At 37.8% G+C, this 17349-nt stretch overlaps 1 protein-coding gene across 23 annotated transcripts in view; it reads right to left on the bottom strand.

Moving 5' to 3' along the window:
• DST (dystonin) overlaps positions 1–17349 on the bottom strand; it is a 471247-nt gene that overhangs the window by 250721 nt on the left and 203177 nt on the right. For 22 of the 23 annotated variants that reach the window (XM_044253404.1, XM_044253203.1, XM_044253186.1 and 19 more), the window contains one exon: positions 2618–2679. In XM_044253404.1, the coding sequence (XP_044109339.1) occupies positions 2618–2679 (62 nt within the window). Of the gene's footprint in view, positions 1–2617; positions 2680–12959; positions 13060–17349 lie in introns of those variants that run through there. The other variant, XM_044253286.1, reaches the window with a different exon arrangement.

The following is a 17349-nucleotide window of genomic DNA, read 5'->3' on the forward strand; positions in this document are numbered from 1 at the left end:
TCAATGAAGAACATAAGAAAATCAATACAGAAAAAAATATTACTTTCTAATATTAAAATTTTTTACTTAAAATTCACATTTTTATGTTGTATTTCCCACTAATGGGATTATGACCAATGACCGCCTGGGGCAAAAGAGTCCAGCACTTTTTTTAGTGAGAGGAAAGAGGCTGACTACATAGTGCCACATTCCTTTTTCCATCACTTGAGCAAAACATGGAAAAGATCACATGAAGCCTGCACTTTCTCTGGTTAACCAATAACAACACAAACCTTAACAGCCTGGTGCCTCTAAATGTTTGAGGTTAAAGCTATAACTTCCAGACATAAAAGAATGAAAGATTTAAAAATTATGTTCTCACATATTTGAGTTTTGTGCCAGAGATTTCAGTGCACAATTTTTAAGATTAAAAGGGAAGACAACTTTGAGCTGACACTAGAGCAAAACAGAACAAGAATGTAAGCAATCGACAATGGGAGTTAGCCAAGACTCTACTGTCTAGCTCTCCTCCACTCCCTCCAGTGACTCTTCATTTAATAAGACCTAACTTTAAACTCTGACACTGTAAAATACTTCAGGAAACAAATAAGCCAATTTGATTACAACCCTAAGCAGTTGAATTGGTATCTAATGGCTGTTCTGCATAAAATAACATATTTTCCCAATTCTTACTGCGTTGCAGCAGAAGTAAGCCTTAAATCATGAGATCTGTCATTTTATTTAAAAAAAAAAAAAAAAGCAGTCACATAGTCCAGGTAAATCAAGCTTTGAATGCTTACTGTCTGACTTTGAACCACTAAATTAAACCACCTTGGGTAGTTGCTAAAAGAATTAAATGATTTAATGTATGCAATGTATATTACACACAGTGAGAATACTCTTGCCCTTGCCAGGCACTGTATAAATAATATAGCCTTTGTCCTCAAGCAGCTCAAATAGTGTTTTGACATTTTTAGCAAAGGAAGTCTCCTTTTACTCGACCATTCAATTTATGAACTACTCAAAAGATCAACGGTCCAGTCCAACATGCCTGGCACACAGTAGGCCCCTAATAGTCAGTGATACAGTTCCTATGGGGGTCATCCTCACTTCTGCTTCTACTTCTCTCTGGTATTCACTGGCAACAGTTGGAACCATAGCAGTTACACTCCAGAAAACATGGGGCAATTCTTTGTGTCCCCTAACATGCCCCGCCAAGAAAGCCACAGTTACAAAGATTGCTAAGGCATCAGCTACCAAAGGGGAACCTCTGCATCACAAACTCTGCTTCCCTTGGATTCACCTCAGAAATGGGGAACTCCTGTCAGAGATTCCAACTCCACAAAGTTTCATACCACAACCTCTCACATCAACCCATCATCTCTGCCCCATCCTGTGGAAGAGCCCTACTCACAATATGTGTGTGATGAGACAGAAGATTGGAAGAGGGTAGTAGGTAAACTGTTGGTATCCTTCATTAGTATTCACAATATATTTCCTCACAAAATCACCACAAAGCACTGTGTCTCAACCTTTTATCTCTTGCCAAAATACAAAGGATTCAGCTCCCAGCAGTACCAGAAGCTCCCTACAGAAATGATTCTCAGTTGGAGAGTGGGTGACATCGCCTCCCTGAAGGATACATCAGAATTTGGGAAAAGGATTTTGTCAATGGGTAGAGAAAGCGAGAGGACTAAAACATCCCTCAGGTGATATTGATATGCCCCTTGAAATGAGAAACCACTTTTATAGAAGGCTATTACATGCTTTATTGGTACATTATTGGTACTCCTTTGTTACAATAGGATTTGTGAGTAGCTTCAGAATATAACCTCATTTAAAATAATGTTTCTTTATGAGAAAATTCTAAGTCCCAAACAGCAGACTTAAAACGTTACCTGTCTCCAACTTGAGGACTATCCATAAGAGGGAGAAAAAAACTGATTAATAGTTCATTGTAAAGTCATATAGGTGCTTTAGCTGAGATTTATAGTAGGGCTTCAGTGGGAACCAATAACTCCATGAAACTGTATGCAAATTTTATGTGTGTTGTGTATTTTTCTGGAGAGCTTGTAACAAAGTGTCCCAGAGCACACAAAGAAATATTAATTTCAGAACCACAACTATTTACTACACAGAGAAATGTACACATAAGCACCAATATCTAGGTCATACCAAGTACAAGAAGTTAAAGAACTCTAGACATCTGTCTCTATAATCCACCTTTTTTCCCATATAACCCTCTGCCATCCACATACATACCTGATACCAGAACTTGGTTTCAATCTTGAGAGAGAAAAAATCTTACTGAGAACTGAAGTCTTCCCATGCCCTAATACAAAAATATTTACATGCTTCTTATATGCTAAGACTTTTTACAGAGTCCAATAATAATGGGTTTTAACTAAGTCACAGAGTGCACTGTAATCACCATGTACTTATCTTCTCGCCTTCATCATTACCCACAGGCCACACACCAGATAATTATAGATAACTAAAATGCATGTCAAATGCTCTAGAATTTAAATTTTCGATTTACTGTTGAAAAGCTATGCTTCAGAGCCATACAATCAATTCTTGCACAATAAATTAAAAGTATGCTAAACAATTCCATGATGTGAAAATAACATTAACCGACCTTCATGAGATGCTGATTTATCCATTTTGTAAACGTTTTCTTTTGAACTTTGTCCCGTTCATCTGTAAGGGGAAGAAAAGACATAACATGAAGTTGGTAAAATCTGTGAAGAGGAGATTTTAATCATGATTATACATATAAATAAAAATACGGTCTTCAAAAAATACTGTTTAGTACATTTGAATTTTCTTGTTAAGTTTTGGCAGCTTACAGCTAGCCATAAGAAAGTTAGAAAGCCATCTGTCAAGCTGGTCTCTTTGCAGGGTTTTATTTGCCAATGTTACTCCATTAAACAAACCCCTCTGCGCACTCCATTGGCATAAACTCCGTCACAGGTACCACTCCGAGGAAGCTGTCTGACAAAAACCTTTCTAGCTTCAGGTGAGCCCTTACCCTGAACTTCCCTACGCACTTGACCATATATTACATCCCATTTGGTCTTCCAGCTAAAAGTGGGAAGGTAGGTAGCGCCATTCTCATCTTGTAGAAGGAGAAACCAAGACTTAGAGGGGTTAAATGGTTGTCCACAACTATTTAGCAAAACATTTAATCACTGTGATAAAAGGAAAGACTCACATTCAGATCCTTTGGCTGAAGTAAACGGACTAACCATGTTTCTAACCATGTTTCTTCTTTTCTAGATACCCGGTTTTGAACTGTCTGGTAAAAAAGAAACATCCCAACTTGATCCTCACTACAGAGAGCTATTACTGCCATGGTTACCACAGACATGGTACACAGAAGAGTGAGGGAAGGCTTCTTATGATTTAAGGAGAAAGAGTACTAGAAAGTTTAATTCATCACATCATTATTACAAAAGAAAACCATAACCTTCCAACATCTAGAAGTGACATTCGAAACTATATTACCTTCCTCCTCCCTGGTTCTAGGCAGCAATTCTCTATGTAATTGTTTCCCTTCTTCCTCCTTTCTGTATCTAGGATAGTGCTTTCTTCTTTGATGGTCTTGTTCCTCTCTACCACAGTTTGAAATTCTCCATCCATTCCCTAGGGATAGGCTATATCTCACTCTCTCCCTCCTCATTCTTCATCCCTGAGTGCCCTTAAACTATTTTAATGGAAATGAAGTTCCTTTAAAAATGTTTTTCTATTTATTAAAAGTATTTACGGACATGGTTAAGTATTTACTGGATTCAGATGGCTGCACAGCAATACCCTGAACTCACCTATAAACATACCCAATCTATAGCTACATGTGAGTGAATTCCCTCTGATAAAGACCTGAAAACTAGCCAAACGTCTCCTCCATGAAAAAGAACGATGACAACAACCAAAAACAAAACAAAAAACAACAAAACAAAACACTGAGATAGGTAGGAGATGGTCTCATCAAAAACGCTACCAACGTAGGGACCCACAACAACTGTGGCAGGGATCTCACAAATGTAGAGCATCTCCCTGAGGAATGTATTTGTGCCCTACACCAGCCATCACAACCCTTCGACCTGCACCAGAGAAATGGGCCCCCAAAATACCTGACTTTGAAAAACAACAGGGTTTACATCCAAGAGAACCAAAAGGCTGTGTGGGAGCCTGTGTGGGAGAGAGAATGTTCACTCATAAAGGGCTCACACACAGACTCACTCAACCATAGAACCAGCACAAAAGCAACAGTTTAAAAAGCACTTAGACCACACGAGAAGGAGATTCATTAGCTAATCTTAAAGCTTCTGTTGGACATGCAAGGGCACCACCACCCCCTTCTCCCAAAGTCCCACTTCAGCCAGTAGGCAGCCCTGTTCCACCCTGGACTGCCCCAAAGCACTATTGAAGATGGTGGGATTCCCCAGTCCTAGGCTTCACATGGAGTCTACTGAAGCCAGTGGGCACAAGCAGTCCACACACGGGTGACCCCTTAAGCCCTTATCTCTGGTGGCCAGGGCGGACTCTGTTGCTGGGCTCCATGGAACTAGAATAGGGGAGATAGTTCTTGGCAGGCTACAGCTCCCAGGGCAAAGCACAAACATGAGACTGAAACACACCCCCACTGTTCCTATGGAAAAGGCGTATTTACTTGTCTTGGAGCATTAGCCAGAGGGGCAAGCTTCAGGTTTACCATACATCGACAAACCACAGAGGAGCTCTCAGAAAACATGGGCCAGAGGCGGCCACCTTTGTACTCTCCCTTAGCCTCACTACGGCTTACAGGTACTTCCCAGAAAGAGCTTATTCACTCATCTGGAGCCCTGATTTTTCAACTGTTGCCAAGAAGACATCTCTAAATCACTTGGTCTGCAGACCCAGGAAAGGTTATGACTATGGTCCCACAGGACTGTATAAATTTGCATACTTTAAAAGGGGCTGACTGAGGGCCTGGTTTCTAGTCAGCCAGAAAATAAATGCTGACTGAGATCCCTTCCTTTGGAACACTGTCAGGGTTTGACACAATCCCAACAACTGGGACCAAGGATAAAGCAACCTGCTTAAACGATCACAAAAGTTTGAGAGACAACCAAGAGCTAGGATAAGGCTGAATGATAAGGTCCACTGCCTACACAAAATCACTCCTTCAAGATGGGGAGAGGTAGGTGATTTGCCTGGTACACAGAAATGAATACAGAGAGACAAGCAAAATGAGGGAACCCAGAAATATGTTCCAAGCAAACAAATAAGATAACACCCCAGGAAAAAATTTAATGAACTGGTGGTAAGTAACTCACCCGACAAAGAGTTCAAGCAATGGTCAAAGATACAGAACTTGAGGGGAGCCTGGGTGGCTTAGTGGATTAACCCACTGCCTTCGGTTCAGGTCATGATTACGGGGTCCTGAGATCGAGCCCCGCATCTGCCTCAGCATCCCTGCTGAGTGGAGAGCCTGCCTCCCCCTCTCTCTCTGCCTGACTCTCTGCCTACTTGTGATCTCTCTGTCAAATAAATGAATAGAATTTAAAAAAAAAAAAAAAGATACAGAACTTGAGAGAAGAATAGATGAACTTCAAAAGATAGAATATTAAGAAAGTACTAAACATAAGTCACAGAGCTGAAGAATATCATAACTGAACTTAAAAATGCTTCAGAGTAGTTCAACAGCAAACTAGATGAAGCAGAAGAACAGATCATCCTGGAAGACAAGGCAATGGAACCCAGCCAAACACAGGAGCAAAAAGAATAAAACATATTTTAAAAAGTGGAGATAGTTTAAGAGACCCATAAAACAACATCACACAGGATAACATTTACATCCCAGAAAGTGAAGAGAAAGAATGAAAAAAGGGGTAAAAAATTTTTTGAAGAAATAATGGCTGAACATTTCCCTAACCTAAGGAAGGAAGGAGACATCCAGGTCCACGAAGCATGGAAAGCTCCAAATAAGAACTCAGAGACCCACACCAAGATACCCTGTAATTAAATTGTCAAAAGTTAAAAGAAAAAGAGAGAATCTTAAAAGCAGCAAGAGAAAAATCATTTGCTACATAAAAGGGAAGTCCCATAAGACTATAAGCTGATTTTTCAGAAGAAACTTTATAGGCCAGAAGAAAGTGGCATGATATATTCCAAATACGGAAAGAAAAAAAAAAAATTCCAACCAAGAATACTCTACCCAGGAAGTTTATCATTCAGAACTGAAAGAAAGATAAAGAGTTTTCCAGACAAGTAAAAGCTAAAGGTATTCATTACCACTAAACTGGCCTTCCAACAAATGTTACAGAAACTTCTTCAAGCTGAAAAGGAGAAGCACTAACTAATAACAAGAAAATATGTATTTAGAGAAGTAAAAACTATGCTGGGAAAGCAAATATTAAAGGTAGTAGATTAGTCACTTGTGAATCTACTGTGAAGTTTAAAAGACGAAAGTAGTAAAATCAGCTATAACTACAACAGTAAATTAAGGGGTAAACAAAAGTATTTAAGATACTTCAAAAACACAAAACACAAAGGTGGAGGCAAAGTAAAAAGGTACAGTTTTTAAAATGTGCTCAAACTCAATACCATAGACTTTTATGTATAAAGAATGAGACAGGTGAATCTCACAGTAACCACAAAGGAAAAATTTACAGTAGGTACATAAAAGATAATGAGAAAAGAAACAAAACACAACACTAAAAAAAGTTATCAAATTACAATGGAAGGAAGCAAAAGAAGAAAGGAACAGAGAGGAGCTACAAAAATAAGCAGAAAACAATTAACAAAATGACATTAAGTACACACCTATCAAAAACTGCTTTATTTTTTTAAAGATTTCATTTTTAAAGATTTTATTTTAAAGATTTAAGCCCCAACATGGGGCTCAAACTCACAACCACAAGATCAAGTTGCATGCTCTACCACCTGAGCCAGCCAGATGCCCCAATAATTGCTTTCAATGTAAATGGACTAAATTCTTTAATCAAAAGACACAGATTGGCTCAATGGATTTAAAAACAAGACATCTATATACTGCAAATAAAAGACTCACTTCAGATCTAAGGATACACACAGACTGAAAATGAAGGGATGGAAAACATACCGTATGCAAACAGAAAAGAAAAGAAAGCTGCTATAGCTACACTTACATCAGACAAACTAGACTGTAAAACAAAGACTGTGTAAGAGACAAAGGACGTTATATAATGATAAAAAGGTTAATCCAACAAGACAATTTAACCCTTGTAAATATTTATGCACTCTAAATATATGAAGCAAATATTAACAAGACCTAAAAGGAGAAATTGACAGCAATGCAATAATAATATGGAATTTTAACAACCCATTTATATCAATGGATAGATCATCCAGAAAGAAAATTAATATGAAAACATTGGCCTTAAATGATACACTGGACCAGATGGATTTAATACATATATATGGAATATTCTATCCAAAGGCAGTAGAATACACATTCTTCTCAAGTATATGGAATATTCTCTAGGACAGATCAAATATTAGAGCAAAAACCAGTTCTCAACAAACTTAAGAAGATAAAAATCATATCAAGCATCTTCTTTGACCATAATGGTATGAAACTAGAAACTAATTACAGCAACAGAAGTCGCAAATACATGGAGATTAAACAACATGCTACTGAACAACTAATAGGGCAACAAAAAAGTCAAAGGGATAGTTTAAAAATACCTTGGGACAAATGAAAATGTAAATAAAATATTCCAAAATCTATGGGATATAGCAAAAGCAGTTCAAAGCAAAAAGTTCACAGCAATGAGTTTCACAGGCCTGCCTTAGAAAACATGGAAAATTTCAAATAAACAATCCCACTTTCCACCTAAAGGAACTAAAAAATAAGAGTAAACAAAGCCCAAAGTTAGAAAAAGGAAGGAAATAATAAAGATCAGAATGGAAAATTCTTCCTTAACTTATAATGGGTTTATATCCCAAAAACCCCATCAGAGATAGCAGTCAAACGCTCTACCCCTGAGTTATACTCCCCAATAACCCCATCAGAGATTTAATATATCATTGACTGATAATGTATTTGTTACACCAAACCTACAGAACATCACAGCTTAGCCTAGCCTACCTTAAATATGCTCAGAACACTTACACTGGCCTACAGGTGTGCAAAATCATCTAACACAAAGCCTATTTTATAATAAAGTTCTGATTCACCACATAATTTATCAACTGCTGAATTATGGGATATTGAATGTTTTATAGGTGTAGAATGGTTGTAACTACAGCAGTTATTAACCTGTGTCATCACATGCCTGACTGGGAGCTGCAGCTGATACTGCTTAGCATCATGAGAGAGTATTATACCACATATCAGGAGCAAAAAAAAAAAAAAAAAAATCAAAATTCAAAGTATAGTTCTTACAGAATGTGTATCACTTTCACACTAGAGTAAGTCAAAAAATCTAACTTGAATCGTCATAAATTAGGGACCATCTGTAAATAAAATAGAGACAAAACCAATAAAAAAGATCAATGAAGCTAAGAGTTGGTTCTTTGAAAAGATAAAATTAACAAGCTTTTACCTAGACTCACAAAGAAAAAGAGAGCTCAAATAAATAAAATTGGAAATGAAGAGAAGCTATAACTGATTACACAGAAATACAGAGGATCATGAAGAGACTACTATGAACAAATTATACCTTCAACAAATTAAACCTAGGATGGGTAAACTCCCAGAAACATACAATTTTCCAATATCAAACCATGAAATAGAAAATCTGAATAGATCAATCACTAGTAAGGAGACTGAATCAGTAAATAACTCCAAACAAACAAAAGTTCAAGAGCACACAGTGTTTTACTGTTGAGTATGGTGTTAGCTATGGATTTAATGTATGGCCTTTATTATGTTGAGCTATGTTGCCTTTACACCCACTTTATTGAGTTTTTATCATAATGGATGTTGATAAATTTCAACATTATGATAAAAAACATTTTTTCACCTATTGAAATAATATAATTTTCATCCTTCACTTTGTTAATGTGGTGTATCATTTTGATTGATTTGCCAATGTCAGATCACCCAGAACAAATCCCACTTGACTATGATGTATGACTCTTTTAATCTATTGTTGAATTTGGTTTGCTAATATTTTGTTGAAGATTTTTGCATCTATGTTCATCAGGAATATGAGGCTATAGTTTTTTTTTTTTTTGTGGTGTCTGGTTTTGTTATCAAGGTAATGCTAGCCTAGTAAAATGAGTTTGGAAATATTCCCTCCTCTTAATTTTTCAAACAATTTGAGGACAGATATTAAATCTTTGAATGCCTGGTAGAATTCCAGATGGCCAAAAGCTCATGAAAAGATGTTCAACATCATTAATTATCTTGGAAATGCAAATCAAAACCACAATGAGATATCACTGCACACCTGTTAAATGGCTGTTATCAAAAAGTCAAGAAATAGCAAGTGCTGGAGAAAACGTGGATAAAAGGGAAACTTTGTACCCTGTCGGTGGGGCTATAGATTGGTATAGCCACTATAGAAAACAGTATGGAGGGGCGCCTGGGTGGCTCAGTGGGTTGAAGCCTCTGCCTTTGGCTCAGGTCATAATCCCAGGGCCCTGGGATGGAGCCCCCTCTCCCCGCCCGCGTCGGACTCTCTACTCGGCGGAGAGCCTGCTTCCCTTCCTCTCTCTGTCTGACTCTCTGCCTACTTGTGATCTCTGTCAAATAAATAAATAAATAGATAGATAGATAGATAGATAAATAAATAAATAAACAGTATGGATGTTCCTCAAAAAATTAAAAATAGAATGACCATAGGGTAGTTGATCTAGCTATTTGACCTCTGGCTATTTATCCAGAGAAAACAAAAACACTAATTCTCAATGTAAAATCTCTAGGCACAATGAAATCAAGTAATTGTTAACCAATATTATCATCCACAAAATATGTATTAATTCCTCTCTTGGCCCTTTTAGGGTATCATCTATACCTTAGTCACCTTTGTCTATCCCAGAGAAGATGTTATAGTGCTTTTATGCACTTACCAAATAAAAGTACCCCATGGGGCACCTGTGTGGCTCAGTGGGTTAGGCCTCTGCCTTCAGCTCAGGTCATGATTTCAAAGTCCTGGGATGGAGCCCCACATCCAGCTCTCTGCCCAGCAGGGAGCCAGCTTCCCCCTCCCTCTCTGCCTGTCTCTCTGCCTACTTGTGATCTCTCTCTCTCTCTGTCAAATAAATAAATAAAATCTTAAAAAAAAAAACACCCCAAATGTGAATTAATTATGCCTCAAAAAGGACAACTGAAATCTATACAGGTAAATATACTACTATACCTCTCAAAGCAATAATGGGATCTTAGACATTTTTGAGCCTTGTTCCTAAAGAGTTCAGAATGAACCTAAATTACTAGTACGTAAGGCAAGAACAAAGAATAAGAAGCAACTACTTGTCCTACTTACTGATAAAATACAGATTCTATACATCCCTCATTTAGTCATTCATTCCAACATCTATCAAGCCATATGATGAGCCCAGTGCCACAGCGGTACTGGGATCACCATGCTCATAGAAAGTGCACTGGCCCTTGCTCTGCCAAGTTCATCATCCAGAGAGGGCACCTGACATGAAAGCAGTGTGATAAGCATGCCAACAGAGCAAACGATGCAGCATTCACCATGTAAGCAAGCACAAATGAGAGAAAGACCAATCCTGCTCAAGGCAGTCAAATGGGACTCTGAGGAAAAGAAGTCGATTAGCAAGACAGAAGCCAGCCCTGTGTTAAAACCCAAATGTTAGAGCGCCTTGGGTGGCTCAGGTGGTTAAGTGTCTGCCTTCAGCTCAGATTATGATCCCAGGGTCCTGGGATGGAGCCCTGCATTGTGCTTGCTCCCTGCTCAGTGGGGAGCCTGCTTCTCCTCCCTCTGCCACTTCCCTGCTTGTACTCTCTGGCTCTATCTATCTATCAAATAAACAAATAAAATCTTAAAAAAAAAAAAAGAAGTGTTGTGATTCCCTCCAGAGTTGCCTCCTCTACACCAAAGAGACAGTCATCTTTCAAATGGAAGTGCCAAACACATCTAAGTCACAGACAATGGTGCGGAAGAACCTCGCTCTGCGGTGCCATGTGACCTTTGGACAAGCGAGTGCAAACAATCAAACCTCTGCACCAAAGTCTAGGACTTATATCACCTTTCCAGCACTGCTTTTCCAAGCCTCCAGCAAAAAGTAAACAGAGTAGGGGAATAAAAAAAAGATTACCTCTTAGGCAATACCTACATTATTCCCATCCAACTAATAACCTAGGACCCTAATCTTAAATCATCAAGAAAAAAAAATTAAAATGTATTATTTATTAAAAATCTTCATAATTCAAGGATAGACAGCTTTCATATCATGTTACAGAATACGAGATTAAGGCATTCCTGTAAACTATCCTCCAAAATTCTATTAAATTTTTGGATTATCATGTAATATAAACTCTAAACAAATTTATTCTGTCTCATTAAATTTAATATATATGTTATATATAATTATATATGTTATATACAATATATAATTATGTACATAATTATGTATATTATACAAAGTCTTCTCCTTTTGGCACATAATGGCTAATAAAATATATTTCTTTTTTTCTAAATTAACAAAAAATGGTCCTCTATTTTAAGGAATATGAAGAAATAGAATGTACATTCTTAAAAAATCACTTGATTAATTTCTTACCCACATGATATATAAAGAATGGTGATTTAATCAAATAAGTTTCCTCCTGGTACAGATGACAGATTCAGTTAAATGATACAACTCTAAAAACGTTATTTTGATCACTGAGGTTTAGCTATGGTGGTTTCTGCTAGAGGCTCAAAAGCCCTGCTGAAAATATAAGGTGGGAGTTAAATATTTGTGAGGCAATACTGAGGAAATGCCGAGGAAATATACCTCGGAATTATGACCCACAACTAAAGTACATGAGTAAGGTACCAAGAGCAAGCTAACTAAGTAACACACACATTTCATAAATTCTGATACTGTTTTCTAACAGTTAACAACTAAACCTTTTCTTTCAGACCCTGATGAACCTAGCTGACTCCCATTCAAAGTATACCAAGGCAGTTTCTTCAACACTAGAAGCCTCCCACAGCACCACAACAATGAGGAAAGAGGTATGGTGAACTTGAAGGGCCTCAGCTTCCTTCAGGAAAGCAGCTTAAGATCAGGGAATAATTCAGGTCTGGGGAGACAGTGATGTGCCACTTTCCAGAAGCATTATTTTCAAAAGGGAGTTATTTCAAAAGGGAGTATTCCAGATTACACCATCTAATTTTCCAATTACAAGTCTCATGATGGTTCTTTATTTCATTTCAGGAAGGGATGTCTAACACTGAGATTTATATTTAGGGCAAAGTTGCTATGACAACAAATAGGGAAAACCACTCCTGAGATTTTAACCGATTTTACTGGTTTTACAGATTTTACAGGTTTTCCAATTATTTTTCTGAATGAAGTTTTAGAACATTCCTCTATTGGAAAATTATTTCATGTATAGAGTAAGTTCCAAGTAAAAATATACATCTATGATCATTTTATAAAGTACAACCTGGCTGAAAATATGTAATGACACAAAATGCAAAGAATAACAGAATTTGGAAAAAAAAAACAAATATATGTGCAAAAACAGCACTGATTATTATTACAACCTACACTGACTGGTTTTCAATAAAATCCAATCAAAATTAAATCCACTTAGTAATCATACGTAAAATAAATATTAGGATAATTTAAACACATACCCTATGTACAATGAGAGGGTGAAAGTTCTCTCCAGCAAGGCTCAGAAGTTACTATGTGAGCCTCTCCAGATTTCTCAAGGGTGCCCCACAGACTGCTAAACTCCCACCACACAAACCAACACCACAGGTAATGCAACTTTCCCTTCTCGGTACTGAAAACATAAAAGTGATATTACAGGTCAAACTACTAACCCATACAGCACATCAGCCCCACCAGCTTTGCGTTCCAGTCTTGATCATTCCTCATGAGGTGCCCCATCATTCTGCGAGAAATGTGTCCAAGAGTCCCCTAAACTTTCCGTACAAACTCTGATGTGTCAGAGTCCTGTTAACTTTCTATGCAGAAAGAACAACACTGACTAGACACTCCCACTTACAAGCTGAAAACTAGTCAACTCCCCCTTTTAAACAAACATTAGCAAAGCCAGCCTCCTGCACTATTTTGCGCAGGGTATATACAACTATTGCTTTTAAAAAACAAAACAAAAAACCCAAATAAGTTATCTTCATCCTTTTAACTTTAAGCTGTTCATATGAAATCCATTAAAAAGCGAGTTTTGATTTCCTAACTTTTTTTGCAGTGAGGCAAACCAAAAGGATGTCCCATTTCACTGCTGAACTAGCTCATCACATTCTCCAACACCCCAGGCAGAATTCCCCTGGAATAAAAAACAATACCCAGCCTAACTCGTTTAACTCATCCCTGATATGCATGCTATGAAGGTGACTTAGAAAGCCCTGCGGTATGTGCTATACACACAGACACACACCCTTCGGGAGCAATTCCACCAGCAAGTGTTTATGTACACTTCACAAAAAATTTCACTTCAATCACAGTTCTTTGAGCTGGATGGTACCTCTTCATTTTGAAGGAAAAAAAAAAAAAGATTTGGGGAGATTAAGAAACCAGCCTAAGATTCCACAGCCTAAGTGGGATCTTTAATCTGATTTGAAAACCCACAGCTTTTCTATGTCACCCAACAATAGGCCTCCTAATCAAATAATGCAGGAGAAACAAGGGGTCTCCAATGTACAAGACCTTCGCTTGAGCATGAATGAAAAAACGTCAAAAAATGAGAACCCCTGGGGTACCTGGCTGGTCCTGAGTTTGAGCCTCACATTGGGTGTAGAGACTACTTGAATGAATGAATGAATGAAATTTTAAAAGGAAGGAAGACAGGGAGGGAGGGAAGAAAGGGGAACCGCCGTTCTAAAGAAGCAACAGACTGAGCACATTCAGAATGCCCATGTTGTCTGAAACACCAGACAGAACTCCTTTCTGAATAGAAACGGTATGAACTGTAACTTCAAAATGACAAAAAAACAACAAAAAGATCACTAGGTATTTTCAGCTATAAGCAACCAGCACACTCAGTCATGCCAAGGGAGAAGACCCTGCTAGATTAGTAGTTGCCAATATGCTTTGAAATATCCATAAATGCTCTTTAACTCTATTCTAAATATACCATAAATGAAAAAATATATATATCGACTTCTGCAGAGAAGTTTAAAGTATGTGCTCAGTAAGTACCTTTCGCTTCCTTTCTCCCTCTTTCTAATTGTATTTGTTTTATTAGAGTCCCTGCCTCTGCCACAGAATAGCCTGAGCTTACCCATTTCACTGAAGGAGGATAGTAACAGCGGCAAACAACATGGGAGCACTTACTATTTGCCAGGTATTGTTCTCAGCAACATACATACAACACACATATACTGCATATTATCCTCACAACAATCCTGTGAGATTATGCCTATTAATGACTGAAGAAACAGAGGCACTTAGAGGTCAAACAACTTGCCCAGGGTTTTACAGCTACGAAGGCACAGGGTAGGGAGAGGATGCAGTTTGTAAAAGCATAGTCGATATTATAAATTTCATACTTGGAAAACAAAATGCTAACTTCTTAATAAGGTAAATAACAACAAAAAGTAAAAAGTGAGGCTTGGACAAATCAGTGGTGAGGATACACAAAAGACAAAATTCACCTTCTGCAGATCAGTCGCTCTCAAGAATATGGGAAGGGCTAATTACAAAGCTTTACCAAGAGGTCACAACAGAATTTAGGGCAACCATGAGATTTCTGTCTTATTAATAGGGTTCAGATGTGAATTTCAAAAGACTGGACAACACTTTGCAAAGGTCTCTATCAAAAGAAAGAAAGAAACAGAAAGAAAAAAGGAAGGAAGGAAGGTAGAAGGGAGGGAAGGAAAGGGAGGGAAGGAAAAGAAAAGAAGGAAGGAAAGGGAAGGGAAGGGAGGAAAAAAGAGAAGAAAAGAAAAGAAGTGTTGGAGTCCTGTGGAAAAAAGATACAAGTGGTAGAGATTATGGGGATGGATCTGTTCAGTCTCCCCGCCACTGCCCAGAAATAGCTCTGTAGTATAATACAGTAAAAACTGCAAGGGAAAAATTCTTAAGATTTCTATCATTATAGAAGGAGAACTGGCCAGATGAAATAGTTGGGATCATGAAAAGACCAGCTCCTGAAACTGATGACATTGTACAGCTGATGAGCAGGGAGCTGGGTAAGAATGGTTCAGACCTGACACACATCACCTCCCCTCTCCCTCCCCTGCCTAGTCCCACCTCTGGCCACCTGTGAGCTGGCAGCCTGTACCCAATCACCACCTAGAGGCTCTGCCCTTCATCCTAGTAACAGCTCCCTTGCCCACCTGATGTGACCCTCACCGACAGTGGTCCTAGACAACATCATCTGTGACTGGAGGTTGTAGGTATAATGGTAAGAGCAAGGGAAGCAGGATTCTTATTAGGAAAATTGCACCAAAATCATGCCACTGAATTATTCATTATAAAAAAAGAGAATATGCAACACAGTTGAGGACTCCATGGGTGAAAGTATATGAATGTTATTTCCCAGTAATTTATTAGCTTAGTCACTACTACAAAGTCCCATATACTTCAAGCTTATACCAGATCTCCCAATCAGGAGTATTGTTTGGCCTCTGTTCTAATTACTTTTGGTAACAGGAGATTCTCATCCTGTTGCATGATACAAAGAAGTATTTTAGGACTATAGCTAAGACAGCCTCTCTTCTTTCATTTTCAAGGTTCAATTCCACACAACTTAAAAAGAATTCTTCCTCCTCTACCAGAAACGACGGGATAAAAAAAGAAATTCTGGAGTCGCCCCTTTCTTATTACTGGCTTAATCAATTTAAATTCCCAATGTTGATGAATCTCAGCTTTTGTTTTTTATGACCATTATTTGTTAACATCTGAAGCCAAATGAAATTGACATTACTTTCTTTTGCAGTCCCTCCTTGCTGAGAGCAAAGCCAGTCTACTGCTTCTGTGCTAGATAGTAAGTATGAATAAAAACCACATTTAAAAAAGAGCTACTGGCATATCTTCATAAAGAAGCTCTTTATATTTTCAAAAAATCCTTAATCCTTTTGCCAAGAAAATGAAAATAACTTATAAAGGAGATATTTCAAGATAAGCATGGAACTGACAACACATTTCAAACATATAGCTTTAATAAAATCTTCAGATTTTTACTATCTGCAGTACATGAAGAAATTATACAATATTAGAAATGAGAATGAGAAAAAAAATTTTTAAGACTTTATTTTTAGGTAATGGGTGCTCAAACTTACAGGCCCAAAGATCAAGAGTCACATGCTCTACCAGCTGAGCCAGCCAGGCCCTCTGAGAATGAAAGAATTTTTTAAATAAATGAAACCATTAGAAGGAAATACACAGAAAATTGTGTTTTAAAAATAGTTGGGTAGGAAGGGTGTTTCAAAACGACTTATAAAACCTTCAAAAAACATGAACATACAAAGGCAGACAAAAAAATTTTTAAAGGCAAACAAACTGGAGGCTTCTAGGTGGCCAGTCAGTTAAGTGTCTGACTTTTGATTCTGGCTCAGGTCCTGGGATGGAGCCCCATGTCAGGCTCCACTCTAGGCATAGAGCCTACCTGGGATTCTCTCTCTCCCTCTTTCTCTGCCCCTCTCCCTACTCCCTCACCTCACACCCCTGCTAATGTGTGCTCTTGCTCTCTCCCTCTCAAAATTAATTAATTTATTTATTAATTAAAGGCAGACAAATTTGACAAAGGATGTATATAACAGTGACACTACAAATGAAGTTAAAAATAAAGCATGAGTAACTGAAAGGAGATATATGCTAGATATATAATACACACTAAGAACATCGAAAATATAACTCCTATTAGTCAGTAGGAAAAAAGACAGCCCTTTCCCAAATACGAATGATTTGAGCATACAAGACTACAAGTCAAAAAGAAGGAATGCAAATGGCCAACAAAGACATGGGAAAATACGTCACCCATCCTACAGAATATCAGTAATAGAAACCTTACACACAGTGACATGAAAAAGATCCAAGATATATAGTTAAGTGAAAAAAAAAGCAAATAATATATATACAAGATGCAGGTCAAATTGGAAAGAGCAGTTTCATCAGAAGAGGGTAGAAGCTGGCACGAGGGAGGACCAGTGTGATATAATGTATATTTCATTCTTCATATTTCTGTATTGAGTGTCTGGATCTCTTATAAAGAAGATACCTTTGTGTACTACGTGAATAATAACTGTG

The sequence above is a fragment of the Neovison vison genome, chromosome 1, assembly GCF_020171115.1.
Source record: "Neovison vison isolate M4711 chromosome 1, ASM_NN_V1, whole genome shotgun sequence".
NCBI classification, from domain to species: Eukaryota; Metazoa; Chordata; class Mammalia; order Carnivora; family Mustelidae; genus Neogale; species Neogale vison.